We start from the raw sequence: 26,901 nt of genomic DNA, 5'->3' as shown, positions 1-26,901 counted from the left end.
CCCTTCCTTATGGAGTTCCATTCAGTTTGTTTTGTAATATGTATTTGTAATAATTTGTTCTTTTTCTCTCTTGTGGTTATATCAGTTGTTTTAATATAAATTTTCGCTTTAGGTATTTATCAGAACTTTTCAAGACCCCCCCCCCTATCATAAATAGATAAATGCAGGTTCTTCAAGCAACCAACATTCAAGGAGGTCTGACCAGACTGGATATCTGCTTACTGTGGATGTCTGGCCTGAGCCTGCATTGCTGCTTCATGCCACTGAATGCTAATTTTATTTAAGTCTTGTTTGATACTGTCAATCCATCTTATTCACGACCTACCTGTTTTCCCAACACCTTCTGAATTGCTTGACATTATTTTGTTAACCAACTGAATGTCATGCATTCTGACAACATGGACATACCAGTATAACCATTCCTTATATAAGATAGTACTGAGGGATGGTTGATCACTCCGCTGACATATATCATCATTATTCATAAAGTCAAACCATCTTATTCCCAAAATATTCCTTAAGCACCATTAATCAAAAAGCTTTGAGTCTCCAATTATCTTACACAATGCCCATGTATGAATTCCATAATGCAAAATAGAACTAGACTATTATCCATTTTAAGTTTTGTTTTTATTGATATCTGTCATATTTCCCAACTTTCCATAATTTTCCGAACAATTCTGAAGCCACTCCTCATCATTGGAACTTTTCAAGACCCCTGTCAATACTCATTTAATTCCTCACTTCACCACTATCAATTATACAGCTATTAAGATAAATGAATTGAGAGACTTGCTCTGTAGCACATCAAAAAGACAGAGGATTCATCTTTATCATGTTTTTATTGCCTTTGTTTTCTTAATATTGATAATCAAACCTAGTTGAGTCCCAGCATCATCACCATTTCATGGACAGTGCTCTGCTGAATTGACCACTATTATTCCTCTGCTCTTCTCCAAAATCATTAAAGCAAGAGCCACTGCTAACCAACACCCTCTTATAGTGCTTCTTAAAACTCAATGAACCAACTATACTGCCTCCTCTTTTATTCCATCTACTTCTGTCCTTTGGAGCAGTCTCCCCCACTCTGCCTTCCCCAAAGATTACAACCCTCAGCTGTTCAAGCAAAATGAGAACAGATTCCTCCTTTCTTCTATTCCTCTTGTTCACACATGGCACTAATGTGCTATACGTCTTGTGGCTTTTTTTGTATGTGGACCAGATATAAAAAACATGTAACAACAGAAGAATTCGTTTCTTCCACATTATTTGTAAATAAGACCAAATCATCAGCATAATCTAGATTACATAATCTAAGATTCGTAGATAACTTTAATCCCCAATTCTTTCCTTGCAGTCTTCTTCATCACAAAGTCACTGTTGTTGTCGAGTCCATTGAGAGCTTCTAGATATGACCGTGGATCTGTAGAACTGCTTTGGCAATCTGTTGAACTTTGATGGAGTAGAGCTTTTCTCTAGCATTATTTTCAATTTTCTGTAGAGCAGCAGCAATTGCTGGACAAGAATAAATTTGGACAGGTGTTAGTTCAACTCCTGGACAGTTTTTGCATGTTTCATAGCTCCTACTACCGCCTGGCTGAATTTTAATGCCTTTAAAATGTTCCGTCCTTAGTCTGTGATTATTTCTCTAATTTCATTAATTTCACTGATTTCATTCTTCTTCTTGATAGTTTGTTTTACCAATCTTATTTTGACAACAGAGTTAGCATCAGTTAGTGATATGGGTATAATTTTTGAGGTAAGTATCTTGCTTCTTTGGCTAGTCTGTCTGCTCTTTCATTTTCAATATTTACCTTAATTGCTTTCAATATTTACATGGGCTGGTATCCATTGCAGTGTGCAGTTCTTATTTTTCAAATTTAAGGTTGTTAGTAGTTCATGAATTTCCTGTGTGAGTTTTGTTTTTCCATTTTTTAATGCCTCAAGTGCAGATTTTGTGTCGCGATAGATGGTTATTCCTTCTGTAATGTTTATTGCTGGATTTGAGAGATAGAATTTGAAAACTGTGTGTGTGGCTGTTAATTCACAGGTGAAGATTGAAGCTATTTTGCCAACTGTGGTTTTGATTTGCATTTCCTTGCTACCAGGTAGAGTTGGAAAAACCCCTGAACCTCCTTGGTTGAGTGCTTCATCACAAAAAATCAATTACAGGACTAAATAGAAAAGGGGAAAGAACACACCCCTGTCTTATTCCATTTATTATTTTAAACCGTTAACATATTTTTTATCAACTTTAACACAAGTCTTATTGTTATCATATAAAGCAGTCTTAATGCTTTTAAGTTAGTCAAGTATTCCATAAATTTTATAAGTCAATAAATTTTGACCATCAACAAAATGAAAAGCATATTTGAAGTCAACAAAAACACATGATCACAGGTTTCTGAATCCATCTTGCATATCTCTAAGTTGTTTGTCAACCAAGTCCTTTATCCTGCTGAGTATGATAATGCAGCGGAACTTACCTGAAATAGCCAATAAGCTGATTTCCCTATTATTCTCACACACTGTGTGATCTCCTTTCTTAAAAATGGGCATCTGTTATACTTGTAGTGAAGTTTACCATTTTGATAGAAAATGTTCAGGATCTCAATCATTAAGTTACTATACTCTCCTTACCTCCTTTTAGCATTTCTACAGAACATTTTCATATTTTTGTGATTAATGAAGTTTTAATTTACTTATAGCCAGGCTAACCTCAGATGGTGTAATGGGACTGATATCAAATTTTGCATTGGGATTAGTCTGTTCACCAAGGATAATTGGATCACAAGACTGAATATTGAGTCCGTGCAGTTAGCCTAGTGGCTATGCGCTTCGCAACCATATGCCTGGGGAAGGAGTGTCCTAGGTTCGATTCCCGTCAGTGACGTGAGGAGCTGAAGGATCTTCCTCAGCCATAGCCAAGTTAGCCAGTCTTGGGCGTGGACAGGAGGTTTTTTTCCCCAGTTTATTCTGGTGTTTTTCATCCTGCAAAGCAGGCAAACTGGCCTTGAGAACTCAACACTACAGGCCATAGGATACACCGGGGCATAAGGCTGACCACCTTATCCTGTAAACGGAGTAAGGTCCGATGATCAATGAACCCTCGACACCGCAAGGTAAAAGAGGGTATAAGGAAGATGATGATGATGACTGAATATTGTTTGAAAGATTTGTTTCAAAATGCTCTGCCCATCTTGCCATGATGGCATCTTGTCCTTCACTTGTATTCTTATCTTTATATTTTAATGCTTTCACTCCATTCTCCATCTTCCTACATAACTCATTAATAACTTCATACAGTCTTTTGTGATTATTCTCTTTGACTACATCCTATGCTATGTTGTTAAACTCAGAGTTTTTTATCTATTTTCAACTATGCTTTTATTTGTTTATTAATTTTTCTATATCTTAGTTTATTCTCATTATTTGAATGCTTCTCCAGCCTCTTCTTTCAGCAATTAACTGCATTGTCTCACTGCTCAAGTAATTCTTCTCTTTTTCTCTCCAACCCCTAAAATCAATTTACTAGTTTTATGTGCAGCCTTCTTAAAGTCATCCCACCCACTTTCTACATCACAATCTTCTAGGCTAGTTCTTTCATTATACCTGAGCAACTCATCCTGATAAATTCTAGCAATTTCAGTACTGTCCAGTGCTTCAGTGTTAAAGAGACAGTAGTAGGTCTTGATGTACATTTTTGAAGCTCCAACTGCATCATCTGCAGTGTGCTATTAACGATCCTCTCTCTGTATGTCCTATTTACTATTAATCAGAACAATCAATCATGTTCTTGTGGATACCATCAGATGAGACCCAAGAGTACTTGTAAATATCCTTATGCTTGAGATAGGTGTTGGTTATTCTCAGACCGTTTAGCTTACATAAGTGGAAGAGTCTCTCACCATTGTTGCTACAGTTATCAATTCCAAACGGTCCTATTACTTCTTCTCAATAATTGGAATCAGTGCAACCCTAGCATTCAAATCCCCTAAAATAACTGTTATATCACCTTTCTTTAAACTGCCCTAGTAGCAGATTAAAGAAGCACGCTTTCTATCCATCCTCTGAATCCTCAGTAAGAGCATAGCAACTAACCATATTCAGAGCTTTAATCCTAGTTTTCAATTGGCCAGTTAGGAGCCTTGCATTAATACAGTTATATCCAAGAAGTGCATTGTTTGCATTTCTATTAAGTAACAGTCTTACACCTTGAGATATTTGTCATTTTCATGTCCTGAGTATATGAATTGAATGCTACCCTTCTGAATGTTACTTTTTCCTATCATTCTTATTTCTTGTAGCACCAAATTTTCCAGCTTGTACCTATAAAATTCTTCATTGAGGACATAAAAAAGTCTTACTTCAGTTATGTTTCAGATTTCCATGGAAAAAATGTCTGTGGAAGAATGAATTGTTGTTTGTTTCAGCACCCAGAAAAATTAGCTCCCCAAATTGCAGCCAGGAGGCAGTTACCTATCTTACCACTCCCTTTAACCTAAGCCACATAAACCATTTGTTAACAATACATTAATTTAAGTCTGACTATGCTTCCAGAAGCAGTATTGTTCAGGTACCTACAGTGGCCTCTGTTCCAAATTAGTCACCAGTTAATATTAGGAATCTTATGTATCAATATACCTGAGTCCGGCAGTCCAAGTAAACAGTGACACAGCGGTGGCTTCTTTTCCACAAATACATTAGCGTTTTCTCTTTTTTCTTAAACCATAGTATTTCAGTTCTCTGGAGCAGCATATGCTCATGCATAGTTCCTTGAAATTAATGTCTCAGAAATTCGAGGCTAATATGTTTCTTTTAGAGTCTCAAAGTTTTGTCCATGTATATCACAAGAGTACTCAGTGTTATTAATCATTTAGTATGAAGATTTTGATTTAAATATATGTATATATATATATAAAATCTTAATTTTGTGGATTGCATTTTCATTCTCAGTGTTTCATGACCTACAAGAATTCTTATGATACAAGTAATGAACATTCATAATTATGAAATACTGTTCAAGTATATTTATTGTATATTTAAAATGCATATATTTAGTTACCTGATTTCAGATTAACTAGTTTCTTAAATAAGTTGTTATGATATCTCTTATTTTTCTTTTTAATATTAGGTTTGAAATTGAATTCAGAGCTTTGCCTTCCATCAGTAAATAATTTCATTGGTAAGTTTAATGGTGAACATTTCCTATGCATTCATCTAAATTCACTTTCAGGCAAAATTTCTGTTAGTCAAATGTATATAACAATCACTTAATTTCTATTAGTCAAATTTATATGACAATCACTTAATTATGTTTATGCTTTAAATTGATATTTGTTTCTTGAAAAGCTGCTCATTATATTTATTGGAGAAAATGCAATGGGAAAGCTGTTCCAAAGATTAGAGAATGATAGATTCAAGGAAGAGAATGAGAAGTTATTTTGATAAGTGTGGAGTTGAACTATTGGCTAGAAGCAGTCTATGTTTGTTTGTTTATAAGCAACAAAAAAAGCAGTGGTAGTGGCCCGTTCAGTAGATCAGCATCTCTAGAAAAGCATTTGGAAGAAGTCATTGAGAGAGGTTATCTCTTAAATTTAAATTAATACCTCTCTTTCTTCTGGATGTAGTCATGCATTCTGAAGGAGGTTTTAGTGCACCACCCAGATTTGTTGGGGGAGATGGGGGGATTTAAAAAGTGTCAGAAGTTGAGCAGAAGAGAAGGATTGTTTAGAATACAAAATAATATGTGTTTGTTAGCTAAAGAGGCTATGGATGTGTTTGTGCCAGAATAGAAAAACCTATGAAATTCAACCTAAGTAGAGAAAACTGATCTTGGCTGGCTAGCAGAATATCAGAGGTGAAGGAAAGTGAAACATGGTCTTTCTTCAGAGAAATTAGACAGGATTGGCAAGGCGATTAGTATTTAAGGTATTAATTACAGATGATCTTGAAGATTGTCATTTGATCACTGCCATGTTTTGTAAATAAAGAAGAGGAATGGAGTTTACTGTCATCATCAGAGAAACTATGAATTTGATTGGATAATCTTGCATTTGTACTGTATTTATTATTATTATTATTATTATTATTATTATTCGCAACACCTCCAAGGAGTCCAAAGACTCATCGTGGGAGGACACCTACTGTTATTCAGAAATAACATCATCTGCACAAAGTAACGAGCTAAGATTAACATCTTCGATTTTGATATCAGATTTGACAACTTTTCTTCATAATATAATCCATATAGATAATGAATAACAATGGAGATAATGCAAACTCTTGTCGCACACCTGATATAACACAAAACCATCTTCCTGTACCTCCTTCAGTTCTAACTGCTGACCTATAGCTCAAGACATATGACAAAGCTCATTGAAGAGCTTTGTCATATGTCTTTTGCAGATATATGAAACTTAAATACAAATCCTTCATATATTCTCAAGATTTCTCAACTCATTTTATTAAATGAAAATCTGATCCTGACAACCTCTATTTGGCCTGAAATCAGCTTGTTCTTTACCAACCTTCCTTTCCACAATTTTTCTTAGCCGTTTTTCAAGTATACTTGCATAAATCTTACCAGGAACACTCGATAGAGAAATATCTCTGTAAGTTTCATGCTCAGTTTTTATAGATAGGTATTATGAGAGTTCTACTCCAATCACCCAGAATTTTGACTCTGTTACCAGGACTTCTGAATTATGCAGTGCAGCCACTGTAAAACTTTTACTCCTCTATATTTGAGCATTTCTGGTTGAATATCATCTACTCCAACTGCCATTCCACATTTCATGTTTTTAATAGCTTTTTCAAGTATGGATGTGCATACCTGATTGCATTCCTGTTGGGTATTTTCTAACCTCATGCTGTTACTGTTGTTTCATTTAGCAATCTCTCATAGTAATTACTCCAGTCATCTAGAATATTGTTATCTTCAGTTTTCATGTTACTCTTATCATCTATGATTCCTTTTACAGTTACTCTTCCATTTTTAAGCTTTTTCAATAACCTTCAGGCTATTTTGCCTCCTTCCCAATATTTATTTTCTATATTCTTACCAAACTTTTCTCATGACTTTTTCTAGTTTCACTAGTTTTACTCAGTGCTTGGATTTCTTACGTTCTTCTCTGTAAGAATTTCCTCTCTAAGATTACAGGCTGATTTACCTGCCAGGTCCTCTCAATATGTTTTCTTTGTTTCCTCGAGTGCTTCTTTAACTTCCTGAGTCCACTATACAGTTCTGCTTTTTCTCATTGCAGACAACCTCACCACATACCTTCCTGACTGAATCAGCCAATGTTTTCTTCAGGACTGAATCTCCAAGGTTTGTTTATTGTTTTCAATCTCTTCTATTTTTTCTTGAATAATGTTTGTGTATTTGAGTCTACAGTTCACATTTGAAAGTTGTTTAACTTTGATTCACTTTAAAACTTTCTTACATGCCCTTCTTTTCAATATGAAATTCAATTTTATCCTGCTTAAAACTAAATAGTGATCAGTGATCACTTTCAATTTGAAATCCCTTCTATAATCTTGTGTCTTGAACCAATTTGAAAATATCACTATCAACAATAACATAGCCAGTGAAATTTTAGTTATTTCTTGCATCAGCTCTTCATGTGAATTTGTATGCATTTTAATGTAAGAACTTGAGGTTAGTAATAACTAGTCCATGTCCTGAACAGAAATCCAATAGGTACTTACCATTATTATTAGCTTTGTGCTTTTTTTCCAAAGTTTCCCAAAACATTTCTATGTCTGGTAATCATTTCCTATTCTGCTGTTTAGATTTCCAACAAAGGCTAACTTTTCTTTGAATCAGCTGCCTGCTGTAATGCCTCAAATAATTTCTACAATTCTTCTTTAGTAGAACCTTCTGTGGGACTATAGGCACAAATAAGTCTCATTGTCCACTTCCTATTCTGATATTTGCCCACATCACTTAACTTGATATGTGCTTGCTATTCAAGAAGATTATTCTCATATTTAGTGATGATTATGAAAGCTGCTCCTTCTTTTCCCGAATTGTTACAACTTGATTACAACAGTTTGTGTTTGTTGCTTAGAAAGACATCTCATCTGTTTTTGTCTTCATTGTTTCAGTTACACCTATTATGTCAATCTGGTATGTATCCAGTTCTTCTTCTTCTAGTTCTATTTCTTTTCCACTGATGCTTCTTACATTGATTGTACTAATCTTGCACTCTGTTCATGTTGAGTTGAAATGTGTTTCAGGATTCATTCCAGTAGCTGACTTTGTACTGTTTGCCATGGTTTCCTGACAAAAACAGCTGGATTCTTGTTTAACTGGGTGACATCCTAGCTGGCATAAAATTCTGTCATTTTGTATTATGATTTAAGTCAGTAAGAATACAATTTGGTCAGCTAAATCCCAAATTGCCAGCCCATGTTCATTTGTTTAGTATCCATGTTGAGACCTAACCTCAAGATGGTGAGGATATTGGACATTTGGTCAGGAACCCCACTCAGTTCTCTGCATTCCTTAAAAGGCTATGTGGAGGTTTCCTCTCAATTATATAGCTTTGATCTTTAAACATCCTGGATGGGTGACATAAGCAGGAAAATTTCCTGCTGATCAACAGTGAGCTGGCGAAGTTTTCTAGGTAGTGTAGAAGTTTAGTGTTAATAGTTTTCTCCATTACTTTGAGAGAAATTGGACAGCAATTTGATGGTTAATATTTGTTGTCCTTCATAGGAATGAGTTGAATATTGTCTAATTTCCAGGCTTCATGAAGTGAAAAAGAATAAAAAGTTGACATAGAGCAAAATCAACTCTGCAACATAAACTGTCACAACACCCAGACAAATGGGTGTTGTAACAGTTTATAACATGACAGAGTTGTGCATATGTTTGCTCTGATATACTATGGTATATTATGTTAGGTGTAAGCAACAAAAGTACAAAAAATATAATTAATTCAAAAATAGAAAACAAAACCCTTAGCCCATGCATGGTATTAATGTACTATGGACTTATAACCTTTTTTTGAGTGGGAAATCACATAAAATAAAAATAAATACAATTAAAATCAGCAGATAAAAAGATTAAAACTAACAGGAAAACAGAAAATGTGGATATTCTCAATAATGAACCAGTTGTTCAGCTATACACATTTATCTATAGGCTCACCAGAAACCCCAAAACCACGATGTTGTTGTTGTTGTTGTTGTTGATTTTTTTGGAAAACAATGCACCATTTACTCATCTGTTCCAGGTTAATGATGAATGCCTGAGGTTATCCTGGATATGTGAACAAACTGACTCTAAAAAAAAATGTGTCTTTGCTTTGGAAATGCAGCATAAAGTCTGAAAACCACATGGCCGAACAGCACCTACAGAAAGTGCTATGTGGAGATAATGGATTCCAACAGATTGATTCAGTAGTAGACTAAATATTAATAAAGTTAGTTGCCCATGGTGGGCAAGAACTATAATAAACATTGGCTGTCTAGGAAAATGCTATAGTTATGTGTATCCTATTCCTTCTATGTATCCATATGGGACACTATGACAGTATTACATGATTTAAATTTATCTTATTACTAGCTGCCTATCAAAAGTCTTGCTCCTTGCTCCAAATTGTTATATTTCAGTACTTAGATATTGTCAGATCTTACATTTCAGTCTTAAGTCTTGTCTTCAGCATATGCAGATAACTGCATCAGTCTTGAGATATTTTTCTTGCCACTTGTGTCAAACACAAGTTTGCTTTTCTCTCCCACTCTGTTTAAGTGACTGTACTTTAGATTAACTATGCTTGCACATTCTTGCATGCCAACAATGCCAGTTTTTCCTTTCTGATATTTTAATTTTTAATAAGATTCTACATATTACATTTATTGACTTTGAAAAAGAGCCTTTGACAAAGTTAAAAGAAGCATTTTATTTAATATATTAAAAGAAAGACAAATACCAAATAATATTCTAAAAGCTATCATAAGTATATATGAAAATAATCAAATACCAATAAGATTAAATCATGAACTATCATATACGAGAGAGATAAACCAAGGAGTTTGACAGGGATGCTCCCTTTCAGCAACTCTTTTTAATATTTATCTAAATGAAATAATAATGGAATAAAAACTTTCATTAATGTATTAAACTTTCTCTTACTGCGAACTTTTAAGCACTCATTTTTTCTGATGACCAAATAATGATTACAAATTTGGAAGATAATTTACAGAAAGATGTTTTAAATTTCATTGAGATAGCCAAAGATTATGGAATGATAATATCAACAGAAAAATCAAAAACAATGGCCTTTAAAGGACAAGATCCAGTAAGAACTAAAGTAGTAATAGATAACAAGATTTTACAGCAAGTGAGTTCATTTAACTACCTAGGATGTATGATTACATATGAAAATGAAAAAGATATAAACCTAAAATTACAAATATTTAAAAATAACAGGTGTAATTAACTCTATATTTAAACCTAACCTAGTACAAAAACAAACCAGACTAAAAGTATACAATACATTAGCCCTACCAGTCCTATTATATGGAAGTGAAATCTGGACAATAAAACAAAAAGACAAACAAAGATTAATAACAGTTAAAATGAAGTTTATGAGAAAAACTGCAAAGAATACTCTATTCGATCACGAAAGAAATGAAGAAATTATGAAAATTAAACCAAGAATCAGTAACAGAAAAAATTAAAAAATATAAACATTAATGGATGGAACGCATTGAAAGAATGAAAACAGAAAGATTATCAAAACAAGCTTTAAATTACAAACTATTAAGAAAAAGAAAACCAGGACGTCCTCTTAAGAGATTCAACAATGACTTCTAAAGCCGGAACAGGCCACTCTAGGCCTAAATCCTTGACAAGCATGATGATGATCATGATGAATAAGATTCTACCATTAATGCCACCAGTGAAAATTGGTTTATATACTGTTCTGTGTACTGCTAGTTTTCCGCTTTTCTAATGTTCATCAAATATATAACTTTATTAATTCTTGTAGATAGGCTTAGATGTTGGTAACACATGACAATTAAATTATTTAAGGAATTTACAACGTATACTGGAATATTAATTAAAAGAAACTTTAATAAATACCTCCTATATTTCAGCAATGTCACATTGCCATCTTCATGGGAACATACAACTATGACACGTGCACGTAGGCACTATAAAAAGCAAATGAGGCAGAAGAGAGAAAACTACTGTTGTTCCTAGAGTTCTAAAGGTGCCTCCTAGCAGGCTATATTGGGTTGTCTTGGCTGTTGGGCTGAAGTTCTCAAGATGCAAGCTGTCGAGATGTTAAATTGTCCTACTTTGTCTAAACAGGCAGGACAGCAAATATCAGGATTTCGGAACACAAAGACTACATCTAGTTTCACCAGTACAGTCACTCTGGGCTTGCAGACCATGCTCTGGATACCCGCCACAGAATATGTTGGAGGAAAGCCATGTTAATTCACCACAGCAAATTTAAATATGAAAGATTGTTCATGGAATCGGCCTGAGCTCTATAAAAACTTTCCAAACCTCAACAAATTTGGGTGCATGAGATTGTCCCAAATTTGGGAAGCTTGCATCTTGAGAACTTCCGCCCAACAGCCAAGACAACCCAATATAGCCTGCTAAGGGGCACCTTTAGGACTCTAGGAACAGCAGTAGTTTTCTCTCTTCTGCCTCATTTGTTTTTTGTGATGCCTGCATGCACGTGTCATAGTTGTATGTTTCCATGAAGATGGCAATGTGATATTGCCAAAATATAGGAGATATTTATTAAAGTTTATTATATGATTTATTATATGAACAAAGAATTAACCAATATCTAGATAAAATAAAACAAAACGAAGAAATAGAAATAGAACGGCTTAATATAAAAACGATACTAAATGCAGCAGCAAATGAAAGCTTAGGAAAGACCAAAAAATTCAATAAAAGGAATAAACTGAAGATATGGGATGATACAACCAAAGAAATAATCAAAATGAAAAAAGAAGCCTATCATAAATGGTTAAGCAGTAAAAGATGTGAAGATAAAATAGAATATAAAAGAATAAGAGCCATTGCTAAAAGAGAAGTCAGAAAAAGACATAGAGAATCATGGAACAAATTTGTTTCTAATTTAGAACATGATTTATATAAAATAAGACCCAATGTATATAAGATTTTGAAATGCCTAAATGCAGATACTAAAGAAAATATAAAATTAAACACCGAATTGAAATTAGAAGAATTTCTAAATTTCTACACAGAATTGCGGACAGATAAATATTTTAAAAAAGACAACTGGCGAACACTTAATGAAAAGGAAATAACTAAAGAAGAATTAGAAATCAGTCTGAAAGAAACAAGAAATGGAAAATCACCTGGAGAAGATAAGCTAGGTTCAGAACTGTATAAATATGCAGGAACAAGATTCAAAGAAAGACTCCTATTATTTTTAAATAAAATTTATACAACTGGTAACCCCCCAATAGAATGGAAAAAAAGCAATTGTGATTCCTATCTTTAAAAAAGGTAATAGAGATGACCCTAAAAACTATAGAGGTATAAGCATACTAAATTCCTGTTACAAAATATATAGCAGAATTTTAAATAGCAAACTAATGAAATATTCCGAAAACTTTATTTTAGAAGTACAGAATGGGTTTAGAAAAGGACGATCATGTATAGACCCAGCCTTTTGCCTAAAATTAATAATAGAGAAAAGAAGAGAATACAATTTAGAAACACATATTGCATTTATTGACTTTGAAAAAGCATTTGACAAAGTTAAAGAAAGCATTTTATTTAACATATTAAAGGAAAGACAAATACCAAATAATATCCTAAAAGCTATCATAAGTATATATGAAAATAATCAAATATAAATAAGATTAAATCATGAGCTATCATGTACAAGAGAGATAAACCAAGGGATCCAACAGGGATGTTCCCTCTCAGAAACTCTTTTTAATATTTACCTAAATGAAATAATAATACAATGGAATAAAAATTTCCATCAAGGTATTGAACTTTCTCCTACTGTGAACTTAAACACCCTCCTTTTTGCCGATGACCAAATAATAATTACAAATTCTGAAGATAACTTACAGAAAGCTATTTTAGATCTAAATGAGATAGCCAAAGATTATGGTATGATAATATCAACAGAAAAATCAAAAACTATGGCCTTTAAAGGACAAGAACTAAGATAGTAATAGATAACAAGATCTTAGAACAGGTGAATTCATTTAACTACCTAGGATGTGTGATTACATATGAAAATGAAAAAGATATAAATGTAAAAATTGCAAAATATTTAAAAATACAGGTATAATTAACTCTATATTTAAACCAATTCTAGTTCAAAAACAAACCGGACTAAAAGTATACAATACATTAGCCCTACCAGTCTTATTGTATAATAAGACTGGTAGCGAAATAAAATTCTGGTAAGCTAAGTGAATTTATTAGGCTTTTCCAGATGTCTTTCAGAATCATTCCTTGATTTCTGTTTAGATTTTCTCCCGAATGGAGTACAGCTGTGGCTTCTTTGAAGTTTCTACATCGAAAATCTTCTTCTACATAAAGCATGGAGCTGCTATCCCAATCAATGGTGTAGTTAGAAATCGAGAAGTGATGGGCTGATCTTGAAGTGTCTGTTCTGTTGTTGTTCATGTCCCCTAAAAACTATACAACACACTCAATAAACAATGACTGAGACACCACGCTCCATGCTTATGATGTTATGCATCAGTTTTAATTTTAATTGATTTCACTGTGTTACTCCATTCTTTTTTACTAGTAAACATTATCGTACCGTCATACTTGTCCTGAAGAAGCCAGACAGAATAGCTGGTGAAACTTGTTGATTTAAAACAAGTTTATATGTTAAGTTTTTAAGTTTTATGTTTTTATGTTAAATTTAATATTTAAAACAGTTTTAATGTTAAGTGATCAAATACAAAATAATAATGAACAGACTCTATGGCTATACAAAGCATAAGGTATATTATTTTGAAAAACTCAAATGTAAAAAAGCAAGAATGTCAAACCATCTAAACTTCTTAAAAAGATGTAGACAGTTCAATATCATTCCCAAGTTTAACTATTAAAGAGCAAATAAAATCGATAAGAGCGAAAAGGATTTACTTTAAGGCATCTTTGGTTTTACTCCGTGAAAGAATCCAGCACATTAGATTTGTACTTAGTAGTAAAATAGACCTAAAATGCTTAGAACTTTTCAAAGACATCTCATCTTAGAGAAGATTAGAGATCTGCGACTTGTCCATCTGTGTCAGGCAAACTGCAAACAAGAGTATACAAAAGAACACGCAGGTAGATTATTGTGTCTGTACACGAATGGTAAGAGTATCAGAAACAAAGGGGTAGAGTTTGTTAGGTTAGTCAATATGTTGCGACCTCAGATTGTAGGAATTAGTGAGACCTAGCTATCAGAATTAGACCTACTAGCTGGTATCGATTGTCATGGGTACAGTATTTTTAGGAAGGATAGAGTGGATAGGAGAGGTGGGGGCATGTTGCTAATGATATTGGATGACTTAAATCCAGTTGGAGTTGAGACCTATGATTGTAGTAATACTACTAACAATATTTCATGTGACAGTGAGTATGAAGCCATCTGGTGTGAGGTGGAATCTAACAAGACAAATTACATAGTGGGGTGTTGTTACAGACCTGGTGGATCAGTTGCTGGTGATGAAGAAATGCATCACCAAATAGAAAAGGTGAACACAAAAAGAGCATAATGGGAGACTTTAATTATCTAAATATTGTTTGGGTAGCAGTAAAATCTCATGAGAAGAATGAAAATGTATTTATTGAGCTGTTGAGGGACAACTTCTTCAAGCAGCATGTGACAGAAGGAACTCAAGGTCAAACAGTGTTAGATTTGATTATAGTGTCAGAGGGAGTTTCAGTTAAAGATGTAACTATTCTGCCTCCAGTTGGTGACAGTGATCATGCGGTACTCACTTGGGAAGTGACTAAGTTTATGAATGTTCCATTCAGAAAAGGTTACATGCTGAACTACAAAGCAGGAAATTATGACCAACTGAGGAGTATACCGAGTTCAGTGGAATGGGATTGGTTGCTGGATGGAGAGAATATCGACTGTGCATGGGAAGCATTTAAACAATACTTAAATGATGCAATATCAGAATGTATCCAGAGAGTTCGAAGAATAAATAGAATAAGAGTCAAATGGATGTGTAATCTTATTAAGCAAGAGATTCGTAAGAAAAGGACGATGTGGAAGGAATACCGATTGCATAAGGATGACGTCCGCTATGAACGTTATAAGCAGCAGGCTAGAATAGTCGCAACTGTTGTACGGAAAGCAAAGTCTGATTATGAAAAGAAACTGGCTCTGCGTGCTAAAGACAACCCACAAGAATTCTTTTGATATGCTGCAAGTAAAAGAAAGAATGAATATGAAAGAATAACTCTTCTAAATCCAAATGGTGTGAGGGTTACAGATGCAGAAGAGGTTGTTCAATTAACGAGTGTCCATTTCGTTAAAAGCTATCAATGTGGTCAACGCAACATTGAGCTCACTGTTACCTCTTCACTAGATGAAGAAACGCAGGTGTGTGAGGCCGAGGTATTAGAGCTGTTGCACAACCTGAATAAGAATTCAGCAATATGGCCTGATGGAATATCAGCACGTGTGCTAAAATTCTGTTCAGCTGAACTGGCCATTCCTTTGACTAGGATGTTTAATATGAGCCTCAGAACAGGGAAGATTTCGCAGGAATTAAAGGAATGTATGGTAATTCCATTGCACAAGGGTGGTGCAAAGACCGATGTATCCAGCTAGCGACCAATTAATATCTCAGAAGTGGCGGTGAAGATTTTGGAAAAATTGGTTAGGGCCTGCATTCAGAAATGGGTTGACAGTGAATCTCTACTTTGCACTGAACAACATGGGTTTACTGAGGGAAGGTCATGTTTTCAGCTTTTATTGGAAACTATTCCATACCAATTGATTGAAATTTATATGTATAATCACATAGTTTTATATGTATATACATATATATATATATATGTTAAAGATGCCAAGCTATTTTAAATCTGGTTTTACTCCATTTCCCAAGTAAGCAAAAAGACAATATAATAAAATAAGTCAAGTTTGCGCCTGCACGTAGTGCAAGTCTAAGTGACCTGTAAAGTAGTGCAAGTCTAAGTGACCTGTAAAGTAGTACAAGTCTAAGTGACCTGTAAAGTAGTACAAGTCTAAGTGTCCCGTAAAGTAGTACAAGTTTAGGCAATTCGTGGTAAAGGTGGAATAAACTCTGATCACTATTCCATTTCCCAAGTAAGCAAAAAGACAATATAATAAAATAAGTCAAGTTTGCGCCTGCACGTAGTGCAAGTCTAAGTGACCTGTAAAGTAATGCAAGTCTAAGTGACCTGTAAAGTAGTACAAGTCTAAGTGACCTGTAAAGTAGTACAAGTCTAAGTGTCCCGTAAAGTAGTACAAGTTTAGGCAATTCGTGGTAAAGGTGGAATAAACTCTGATCACTATTCTTAATATTTATCCTTAATGCAAAGCCCATCTCCTTTAGGAGATATATGATGCTATGCATTAAAGGCAAGGGGGGCCACTACCCAGACCAGTTTCGACATTTATTGAGGTCTCATCAGTGGGAGCCAGGCTTAGAAATACTAAGGTTAAGTAATACAGAGCTTATGAGTATTTTACCAAAACAAGTTACCATAAGGTGCTTTGACCTTATTAAATAAAAATCTCAGGATGAGAGATAGATGTAGGAAGTTTTTTACCTTGGGTATAATATATGTTAAAGATGCCAAGCTATTTTAAACTTGGTTTTACTCCATTTCCCAAATAAGCAAAAAGACAATTAAGTCAAGTTTGCACCTGCACGTAGTGCAAGTCTAAGTGACCCGTAAAGTATTTTAAACCAGGTTTAAAATAGTTTTATAGCCTAATAGATAATAATAATAATAATAGGACTCTAGCTTTGAAGTAGTAAAGGTTTTTTTTTTTTTCTTCACCAGAGGTCAGGCCAATAATTGTTTTAACGGTTGGTCAGTAACTTTAGCAAACCATGTTGATTGTAGTGCAGATTGTTTCTCTGTATATATGTGTATGCTCCAGATGATGACCTTGATGTGAAGGTTGAAACATCAAGTGCTCATTTGGTTTATATTAAACTAAAGTTTTGCTCTAACACTGTAGTTGTCTCCATAATTTTCTATAATGTAAATTAAATTAAAATACAAATAAATTAAAAACATAACTACATTAAACATTTCTACAGTCCTCTCGTATTGAGATTTACTTCTGGGCTTGTTCTGGTTGCTATAAGGGTTTCAGATGGGTCCTCCACATTCTTGGAATGATTAATCCATCATTTCTGTTCAGGTTTGGATAATGTTTTAGCATTTCACAAGCAAGTTTCTTTGAATTTTCTCTTGAATCAGGTTTTGGTGCGGAGTAGGGACTTGGTGCTTTTCCAGTCAATTCTGTGGCGTCGACTGTGCCATTTTTGTTGTGTCCCAATTTACGATTATTAGGCTTTCAACTATCCTTACATATGAAACTATACTTGTCTTTATCCAAATCCTGCCTATATATGATATACAAATACAAATATTCAGGCTTCTTCTCCCCTTAGTGTCCCTAAATATTTATTTTATACTGTGCTTTTCAGGACATTTAGTTTAAGATATAAAATTCAAAAACAAGGAGCAATTACCAAAATATGTCTGAGTATGAAACTAATATGCAGTTGTGACCTTTACTCGTAACTTAACAAAATCCCCCCCCCCCCCCCAGCGTGATTAGGTTCATACGTTGTTACAAGTGGTGCATTGAGCGGCAATCTCAGACAAATGTATTTTCAATGAACAAAAGTTTATTGAACTCTTAAACATGATACAATTCATTCTTTATCAAATAACACTCAATTCAATACTAGGAATATATAATATAAATTTTCACTAGCTAAACACAAATATTAGGTTAAGATCCTACATGAGAATTGTGATCATATCGCCATAACAGATTCTATACATACAAACATGTATAATCCTAGAACTAGTTGATCCTTTGTCTAACCCCTTACTGGTCTGATCACGCTATAATTCTGTATTTTCTAGGACATATATAATCAGTTACCCTAATTTTCTCACTAAGACAATATAGATTAAAATTATCCTTTCTCTGAGCTAATACACACTTTTGACGTTTAAAACTCTCTTAATTAAAATATAATGTACATGCATAAATCTCTAGGCACATGAATACTTATTAATTAATAGTAACAAGCTCATTTTCATTCTAGTTTGACATGTACTAAAGTCCTAGTATAATCCCTTCAACTGTTCAGTAATTGAACAATGACATGACTACAGTTGCATATGATTTGAATTGACACAAGATTTTACAGTACCTTTTGACTTGGGTCTTCTACACTGGTCTCTACCTTTTTCCGATATTTTACCTTCCTAGGACAAACTCTTCTTTAACTTATCACTCCTAAGTTCTTTTGGCACTAAGATGGGCTTTCACAATCTTTAACTTACATTCTTCAATCAAGGATATACATAGGATCATCTATTCTATGGCTGTGAAATTCACCACGTGGGCACTGACTTCTTTATAGATTTTTCCTTCTCTCGTTACGATCACTGGATGATGAAACACACTGACATTATCTTCTTTCTAAACGGCGTCCATCATTTCTTACAATAGGAACACAATTGAAATCCTGCACACTTTGTTTCCTTATTGTGTCAGATGGAGAAAACTCCTAACCCATCACTCAGGAAAACTGCGTGAGACCTATATGAAGACTCGTGAAGAAAACTCTGAGGAAAAAAGCCTCGTGGGGGGGGGGTTCCTAACCCTTTTATACAATGACCCCCTACCGGCACCTTCTTCAATTTCTTTTCTCCCTCCCCCCCCCTTTACTGGAGTCGATTTCACTGACCAATTAGAGTGGCGTTTTTCTGCCAAAACATCATGCAGTCTGCGTGCACACGACTGACACGTGACGAAGTCTCAATTCTGGAATTATGACCTTGAGCTTTGGTTTTTGTTTAAGCTAACCTCTATGTCATCTATACTAAATTAATCCCCTTTCCAAAATTTTCAAAGAACTCGAATCATCAATCTCTTATTTCAAGTGTAAAAACTAGCCTCTCACATACAGAATCCTATGACTAATCTTCTTTGCTTTACTTAACCTTATTTTATCATATCACAACTGTAATAAAATTCCCTTTTTTAATTTAGTTCAACAAACAATTTCAGCTATATTTTTCACTTGGATGCAAGCATATTTTTCTTTCTTTTAATTTTTTGTATTCGTTACTTTCAAAGGCTCTTAACGATATCTGCTTAGGAACAAGCTTGCTTACTTAGTTATCTATACAGGGTTTTTATTTCTTCTCTTCTTACATCATGATAACTAAAATTTTCACATTCTTAAGTTATCAGGGTGTAACAAAGGACCTCCCTTTTAATAAATTTTTATTTTTATTTTTTTTAAATTTTTCTTGCGAAGTGTTCCTCTTTTCATATCTGTTTTTTTTTTTTTTTGTCCCTTTCATAATGTATGCATTATCCATTTACTCATGACTGATGTACTTAACTTCTCTGTTTTTTTATTTCTCCTTCCTCTTTTAACCTTGCAGTGGTACATGGTCTAATAGGCCTCTTTTACCATAGTGGAGGTATTTAATGTGTCATTTGTGTTCATCTTTTCTGATTGTGATGGCGGATCCCATTTCTCCCCATGTAAGGTAGGTTACTAGTACGTTGGATTTTGTAAACCCCTGGGTGGGCCAGGTATGGAAGATGATCTTTGATAGAGCTAAGTAAATTTCTTAATTTTGTCAGGAGTTTGAAGAGTCTTAATGTTGTATTTAAGTAGTGTTCTGTCTATTTTTTCTGAAATGCCTCTGATATTAAAGTATGGCTATTGTATTATTGTAATTTTTTTTGTTTTTAGTGGCGTTTTTATGGAAGATTTTGTGAACCTTTTCTTTATTGTAGCCATTTTTTACAAATGTTTGGTTAATGATTTCAAATTCTTGATTCAGAGCTTGTTCATTAGAGCAGATTGTTAGGGCTCTGTGTTTGAGGGTGTTTATGACTCCTAGTTTTTGTGTTGGATGGTGGTATGAATTTTTGTATATGTATTGACTCGTTTGCATAGGTTTGTAGTAGACTGTGAAAGAGGGACAGTCTGAGGGAAGATGTGTGACTAGCGTGTCTAAAAAAGGAAACGCCGAATGTTACTTTCATAATGTTAAGTAAAATAACTATTCTAACACATGTGCTGTGTCTCCATAAATTTCTCACTATGAATGCTGACCACCATGTAACCTTAAAAGAAAGAAAGAGAAAAGATGTATTTTCAAGCAATGGCAGAGAATTAAAAATGAGACAGATTTTGAAAGATATAAAATGGCTAAGAAGAAATTCAAAAAGGCCATCAGTGAAGCAAAGTTTAACAAGTTTGATGAATTATATAATAGACTAGAAACCTGAGAAGGAGAGAAGAATATATATATATATATATATATATATATTGGCAAAAAGCAAGAGAAAGAAAGACTGAGTATTAAGATTGAGTAGGACAAAAATAGGATATGGAGTGCTGTTTTAGTGGAGAAACAAATGATGAAGAGAATACCTCAGTAATGATAATGATTGAAAACTATATTCTGGAGGGGGAAAGAAAAGTTCATTAAGTGTATTAAGGCTCAGTGTTACAGAGAGATGGTGAGATTGATGAAGAGGTGACCTTATAGAATTAACATAGGATGGTTAAAGAGAAGACAAGCCAGCACTGCTTTGTTGTGACAAGCATGTTCCAATTTGTCTAAAAGGGAAGTTGTATAAGTCAGTTGTGAGGCCTGCCATGTTGTATGGATCAGAATGTTGGGCTATAAAGAAAATACATGAGAAAAGGATGAATGCTGCCGAGATGAGAATGTTAAGGTGGATGTGCAGAAAAACGAGAAAGGATAAAATTAGAAATGAATTTATCAGAGGTAGTTTGGGAGTGGTAAAAAATGGGGGAAAATAGGTTCAGATAGTATGGACATTTTGAATGGGGCTCAGCAGCCAAAGGTGTAAATAGGACTATGAATCTGAATGTGGATGGGAAGAGGTAGACCAAGAAATGGCACAAGATAGGAAAGAATGGAAAAAAAGAGGACTCGCAAGGCCGACCAATAGCTGTAATTTTCTGTGTAAGGCCATATGTTATTCCTACAGCATTTTTTATGGGGTCATATTATTTCCAGGAATGCATGTGATATTTGACCTTTATCTGGAGCGACCTTAGTTTAAATCCCATCTATGATATGAAAAATCTCTTAAAGGACATTTCATCCAAAGTTGAGTGAGATGCTATTATATAAAATTTTTCATCCTGCATAACTGAAAAATGTACTGAAGAACAAATGCACTTAACTGACTTGACAGTTAACAACCAGTCTCATATACCTTAGTTTCTTTGGTGACTTGTCAGTAAAATCATCTTTCAGATTTGCAGTTCAGAATATCATATATCTGTGGTACCCATTTCTTTGGCTAGTGAATTAGAAACTTTCATGCAGATAAAATCACTTAGTCACACATTCTAGGTAACTATTTAAGAATGCTGCTGCTGTCAGTAATTGTCAATAGTGTTGATCACAACAGGAAAAACAAAGGACCTTTCAAAGTTTGATAAAAGACTTTTTGTGGGTGCCCATATGGCCTGATTTTGAAAACAGCAGAATTGACTGTTCCTCAAAAGGTGAGATATCTTGGGAGTTTAATCAGTGGAACAATAACCCACATTGCTTGTCTAAGAGGCATAACTGTGGTCCTAAGACAGTCTGTCTAGAACAACATCACCATCATTTGAGAAAGCTTGTATGGACAAACAGAACTTTCTGTGTGCAGCAATTGACTGAAGCATTTAATGGAGGCTGTTCCCGACACATCTCACTGAACTATACACAGGATTGAAGAAGATTAGCATTGACAGTGTAAGAACTTCAAGGAGTCCTGAGACTCATCAAGGGAGGCCCCTAAACATCATGTCAAGAACTATTCAGCATTTACACAGCAAATATATACTTTCCTTTGAATTCATTCACCATCATGATACCCCCAAGAAACTCTGGCAGCTTATTCAACTCATTCACCACTCTCTAAGTAAAAAACCTAGTTCTAACACTCTTGCTCAGTTTCCATGGATGGCCCTCCTAGTTCTCCCACGACCACACATTCTGAAAAATTTCCTCTGAATTAATCTTGTAGAAATCCCTCAGTAATTTGAATGTCTCAAACATATCATCCCTTTTCTGCCTATCAACCAGTTTATGTAATCCACAAATCTTCGACCTCTTTTCGTAAGTTTAATTCCATAGACCAGCTATCATCTTGGTCATTCGCCTCTGGATCCTCTCTACCTCCTCCCCATCACCAAGAAACCCTGGTGCACAGTAGTCAAAGTCAAGATGGAATCTTATCAAGACTCAATAAAGAGGAACAATAACCTGCTTATCAAAGCATTCTTCAGTAACCAAGTGATCTGATGAGGTGCTGTAGCCTCTTGCTATGTGCCCCCTAAACTTTAACTCCCTATCCATTAACACTCCCAAGTCTCTGGCTTCATCAATTTCCTGGAGTACAGTTCCACCAATGTGGTATACTGCTGATAATCTTTTCACCCCAAAATGCATAACCTTACACTTTACCACATTAAACTGAAATCCATTCTCCTTAGCCCAGTCTACCAATTTATCCAAATCATCCTGCAAAATTTTGACAGCATATGTATTCACTATTGCTCTACCCAACTTTGCATAATTGGCAAATAACTGAACAGTTCCTCTCAGATCCTTTCCTATATCATTAATGAACAAATTAAATAGCAGTGGTCCAAGAACAGAACCCTGCAGCACAACACTAGTCACAGGCCTTCTTTTGGACTCTACTCCTGAATAAACTATTCTCTGATATCTCTTCATCAACCATCCTCCTATCTGTCTCACCAACCCTATATCCATCCCCATGTGCCGGAATTTAACTGATTAGAATTCCATATGGTGTCCTGTCAAAGGTCTTTTGCAAAGTCCAGCAGTATCACAGTTAGTAAATCCATTACCCTTATCCAATTCAGCTGTCACTGTATTATAAAACGTGAGCAAGTTACTCAGGCATGATCTACCCTTCACAAAACCATGCTCCCCCCCCATATGGGAGCCCATTTACATCTATCCATTCCTGTATTTTGCTCTTGACCAACTTCTCTGATACTTTAACAATAACTCCTGATATGCTGATCAGTTGGTAATTTGCAACAGCAGTCTTGGAGCCTCCTTTATGGAACTATTCCCCCCCCCCCTGCGACTAACCCAGAGCTGAGACTTAGATTAAACAATATGGCGAAGGGCACTGACAATTCCTTTGCTGCCTCACATAAGACTAGAGCTGTTATATCATCCAATCCCACAGATGTATTCATATTAAGGTTCTGTACTATGTTATTCACCTCCATTTCATTCGCCTCAATTCCCATATAAGTCATCGGTTCCCTCATTCCTGCGATATCACTGCCTGGATGATATGCCCCTGCAAAGTGTTCACTCAGTAATTCCACTATTTCGACTGATTCAGTCACCCTTCCACCATAGGCATTCTCCCAAATCATTCTGCCGTGTGCATTTTTTCCTTTACTTGCAGCTTATCGAAAGAACTGTTTGGGATTCTCTTTAACTTTTGTTGCTAATTTCCTTTCATAATCTGATTTTGCCTTTTTCACCCTTCCGGCCTGCACCCTGCACAGTTTGTGTGCCTGCAGGTCACCTTTCTCCTTAAATTCCCTCCACTTGATCTACTCTCCTGACCCTAGGTATGCAGTCAGCCATTACCTCCTTTAAGCACTTCTTTATCACTTCCCATGCACTATTGACATCCATCCTTTGCAGTTTTACATGCCATGGCACAGATCCAAGCAATCTCCTAAGCTTGTCATACTTATCAATCCTGTAATTCCACACATATCCTGTCTTAATTGAAAATTCCACACATTTAGCCACCTCCCAGGCAAGACCATATGATCACTTTCACTAGTTGGTGGCAACGTAGTCATATTCATTATAGACAAATTCTCAGATGCAGTTACTAGATCGAGCACTCTCGAACCCTTAGTATATTCCATTACATGCTGTCTCAGGTAATTATCCCTTAGTAACTGGATAAAATTCATTTCCTTCTTCCCATGTGTCCTCTCTTCCTTCCAATTTATGTTCCCATAGTTAAAAACCCCCATAATAATTACCTGTCTTCCACTGATTGAGTCTATTTTCTGATGCATATTATCTCCATCATCTCTTCCATTCCCTGGTCTATAGTAGCATCCAACTGTATATTTTGCTCTGCTGGCCTCAATCTCACACTAGGTAGCCTCAAATTTGCTATTTATTTCTTAATAACACTCCATTCTTTTATCTCTGTCCTCCCTGAACACACTATACCTTTCACATTCTATCCCACTAAATATATCATCTTTTTTAAATAACGAAACCTGTGGTGAGTTCATAATTAAAAGAAACACACGTATTAACCACAGTGAAAATTATTTAATTATAAATATTTCATCCTAAGTATCTTAGGATATCATCAGTACAGTAGTTTAAACAATAATAGGAATAACATACAGTTAGGGCACATGATTACAATAGAATCTCATTAAACGTGCGTAATGTGTTACAGAAGTAAAAAAAAAAAAAAAAAAAAAAGAATAATTATTTTACACAATTTTGTATGACAATTTCCTATACTTGAGGAATAGTAAGAACGTCGTTGCGGTTTAAATTTGGTCTGTGTAGTAGGGCTTCAGAACTTTCTTTATATAAATGTTCATGTTTATATAAATATCTATGTAAATGTTTAGACTTTTCCCAATGGATCCTATGGCTTGGATTTTCAATTCCGTGTTAAGAGAGGCCAGATTTCTGTGGTTTTAAAAGACGAATGTGGTCTTGATGTTACGAGATGCATTTCTGAACAGACCTACCTGTTTGTCCAAAGTAAGACGATTTGCATGAGCATGGAATCTCATAAATGCCAGGCAACATCAAAGGTGAGAGTTTATCCTTAGGAGAAGGTAAAAAGTTGTAAATTTGGTTGATAGGTTTGTAAGTAGTGGCAAAATTGTATTTCTTCATAATTTTAGAAAGACGTTCGGAGATGCCTTTGACGTAAGGTATGGGAATCCTATGGACTTCTTGTCTGGTTCAATGTGTTAGAAAGTGACTGATGATTTTTTGAGTTGTTTTAGGATTATATCCATTTAGGATGGCTGTATTTTTGATTACTTCTAATTCTTGGTTTAGAGATTCTTCAGAGGAGCAGAATTTGTGTGCTCTGGAAACTAGATAAAATAATTTTCAGCGCCAAAAATTCCTTCCTCCTGCTTTGTTCCAAATGCTTCTGGTATTAGTATACATACACAAGTGGCCAAAATTTTGGAAACCTTTTGGAAAAAGTGTATTTTTGAGGTTTGATGGCTCATAACACCACTTTTTTTTGTGTAATACCATAAAATTATATACCAATGGAAAGCTAATTTAATCAAGAATGTAATGGCGTGGGAATAGCCCTGACCTTAACCCCAATCAAAAATCTATGGAGCTGACTAAAGAAAACTTGTTAGTCAGAAGCAACCCACCAATAACACCCCATTAGTAGAAGCAATAATTCAATCTTGGTTTCACATTAACTGCAGAACTGCTGCAGTTCTGAACAGTTTTTTAGTTCTGCAGAACAGGCTGCAGAACTAAAAAACTTGGTTCACTCCATGGGAAGGCGTTGTAAGGCCGTAATTAACGCTAAAGGTTACCCAACTAAGTATTAATTCACATTGTGAGAATTTTTGTATATCTCATTTTTTCTGTGTGTTTCACGTTCTTCTTTATAACTGCTGCTCTAATAAAAAAAAATCCTTTATAAAAGTTATTGCATTACATTCTTGATTAAATTATCTTTCCATTGATATATAATTTTATGGTATTACTCCAAAAGAAAGTGGTGTTATGAGCCATCAAACCTCAGAAATACACTTTTTCCAAAAGGTTTCCACAATTTTGGCCATTAGTGTAAAGTACAAAAGCCCCTTAGGCCCATCGCTATCCTGACACTTTATATTAACTATCCAATTCTGGTTTGTTACCAGTGGTACTAACTTATGCATATTATACACTTTCCTGCACTCAACTGCCTCACTGATGGCTGCGTATCCACTCAACAGCTTACCCCCCCCCGAAAAAAAGCTCTAGTTTCTCTGATTCTGCTCATCCACTTTCACTTCATTCAACGACATTTTTTCCAGTCTCCAAACACCAAATCCATTCAGATGCAAACCATCCTTCTTGTATAAGTCCTTTCGCCCATTAAACTCACTCCACACATCCACAAACTCCACACCACTCCTGTTGCTTAACCTATGCGTTAGCCCTCCTCAGCTCTACTCTGTCATATATTGGCAACAGACTTACTATCTTAAATCTCTCACTCTTTTCTTTTGCTACTTCCAGTAATTCTTTTATGTCTGTAAAAGTAAATGATTATTTGAACTGTTTTATATTTGAATCAAAAATTAACTACATTTTTGAATCAAAAAACAGAAAAGTATATAAAAAAACTAATCTGTTTGGCATGGGAGTGTCGTCTAATTATAAATTTTACCAAATTATTCGGTACTGAATTAACAGGTTATTGTGCATTGATTATTTTCACAGTCATAAATGGTGCATAAGAAATAGCTCAATAATACACACCTCATTTTCAGTCATTATACCTCATGACCTGCTTTGTAACTGTGCAAATTTCATCGGTTGTTTGGATAATATAGGAATGATATCTT

General features: G+C 34.8%; 1 protein-coding gene across 2 annotated transcripts in view; it reads left to right on the top strand.

Annotated features, from left to right (window-relative positions):
• Positions 1 to 26,901, top strand: part of LOC150104209 (nardilysin-like) — a 561,456-nt gene that overhangs the window by 323,426 nt on the left and 211,129 nt on the right. For both annotated transcript variants that reach the window (XM_090396835.1, XM_090396833.1), the window contains exon 18: positions 5,135 to 5,185. In XM_090396835.1, the coding sequence (XP_090252961.1) occupies positions 5,135 to 5,185 (51 nt within the window). The remainder of the gene's footprint in view (positions 1 to 5,134; positions 5,186 to 26,901) is intronic.

This window comes from Typopeltis vanoorti, chromosome 8 (genome assembly GCF_054136105.1).
Source record: "Typopeltis vanoorti isolate ZY-2024b chromosome 8, IOZ_Tvanoo_1.0, whole genome shotgun sequence".
Taxonomy (NCBI): Eukaryota; Metazoa; Arthropoda; class Arachnida; order Uropygi; family Thelyphonidae; genus Typopeltis; species Typopeltis vanoorti.
The sequence above is the reverse complement of the archived record's forward strand: the minus strand, read 5'-3'. Positions and strand labels throughout refer to the sequence as shown.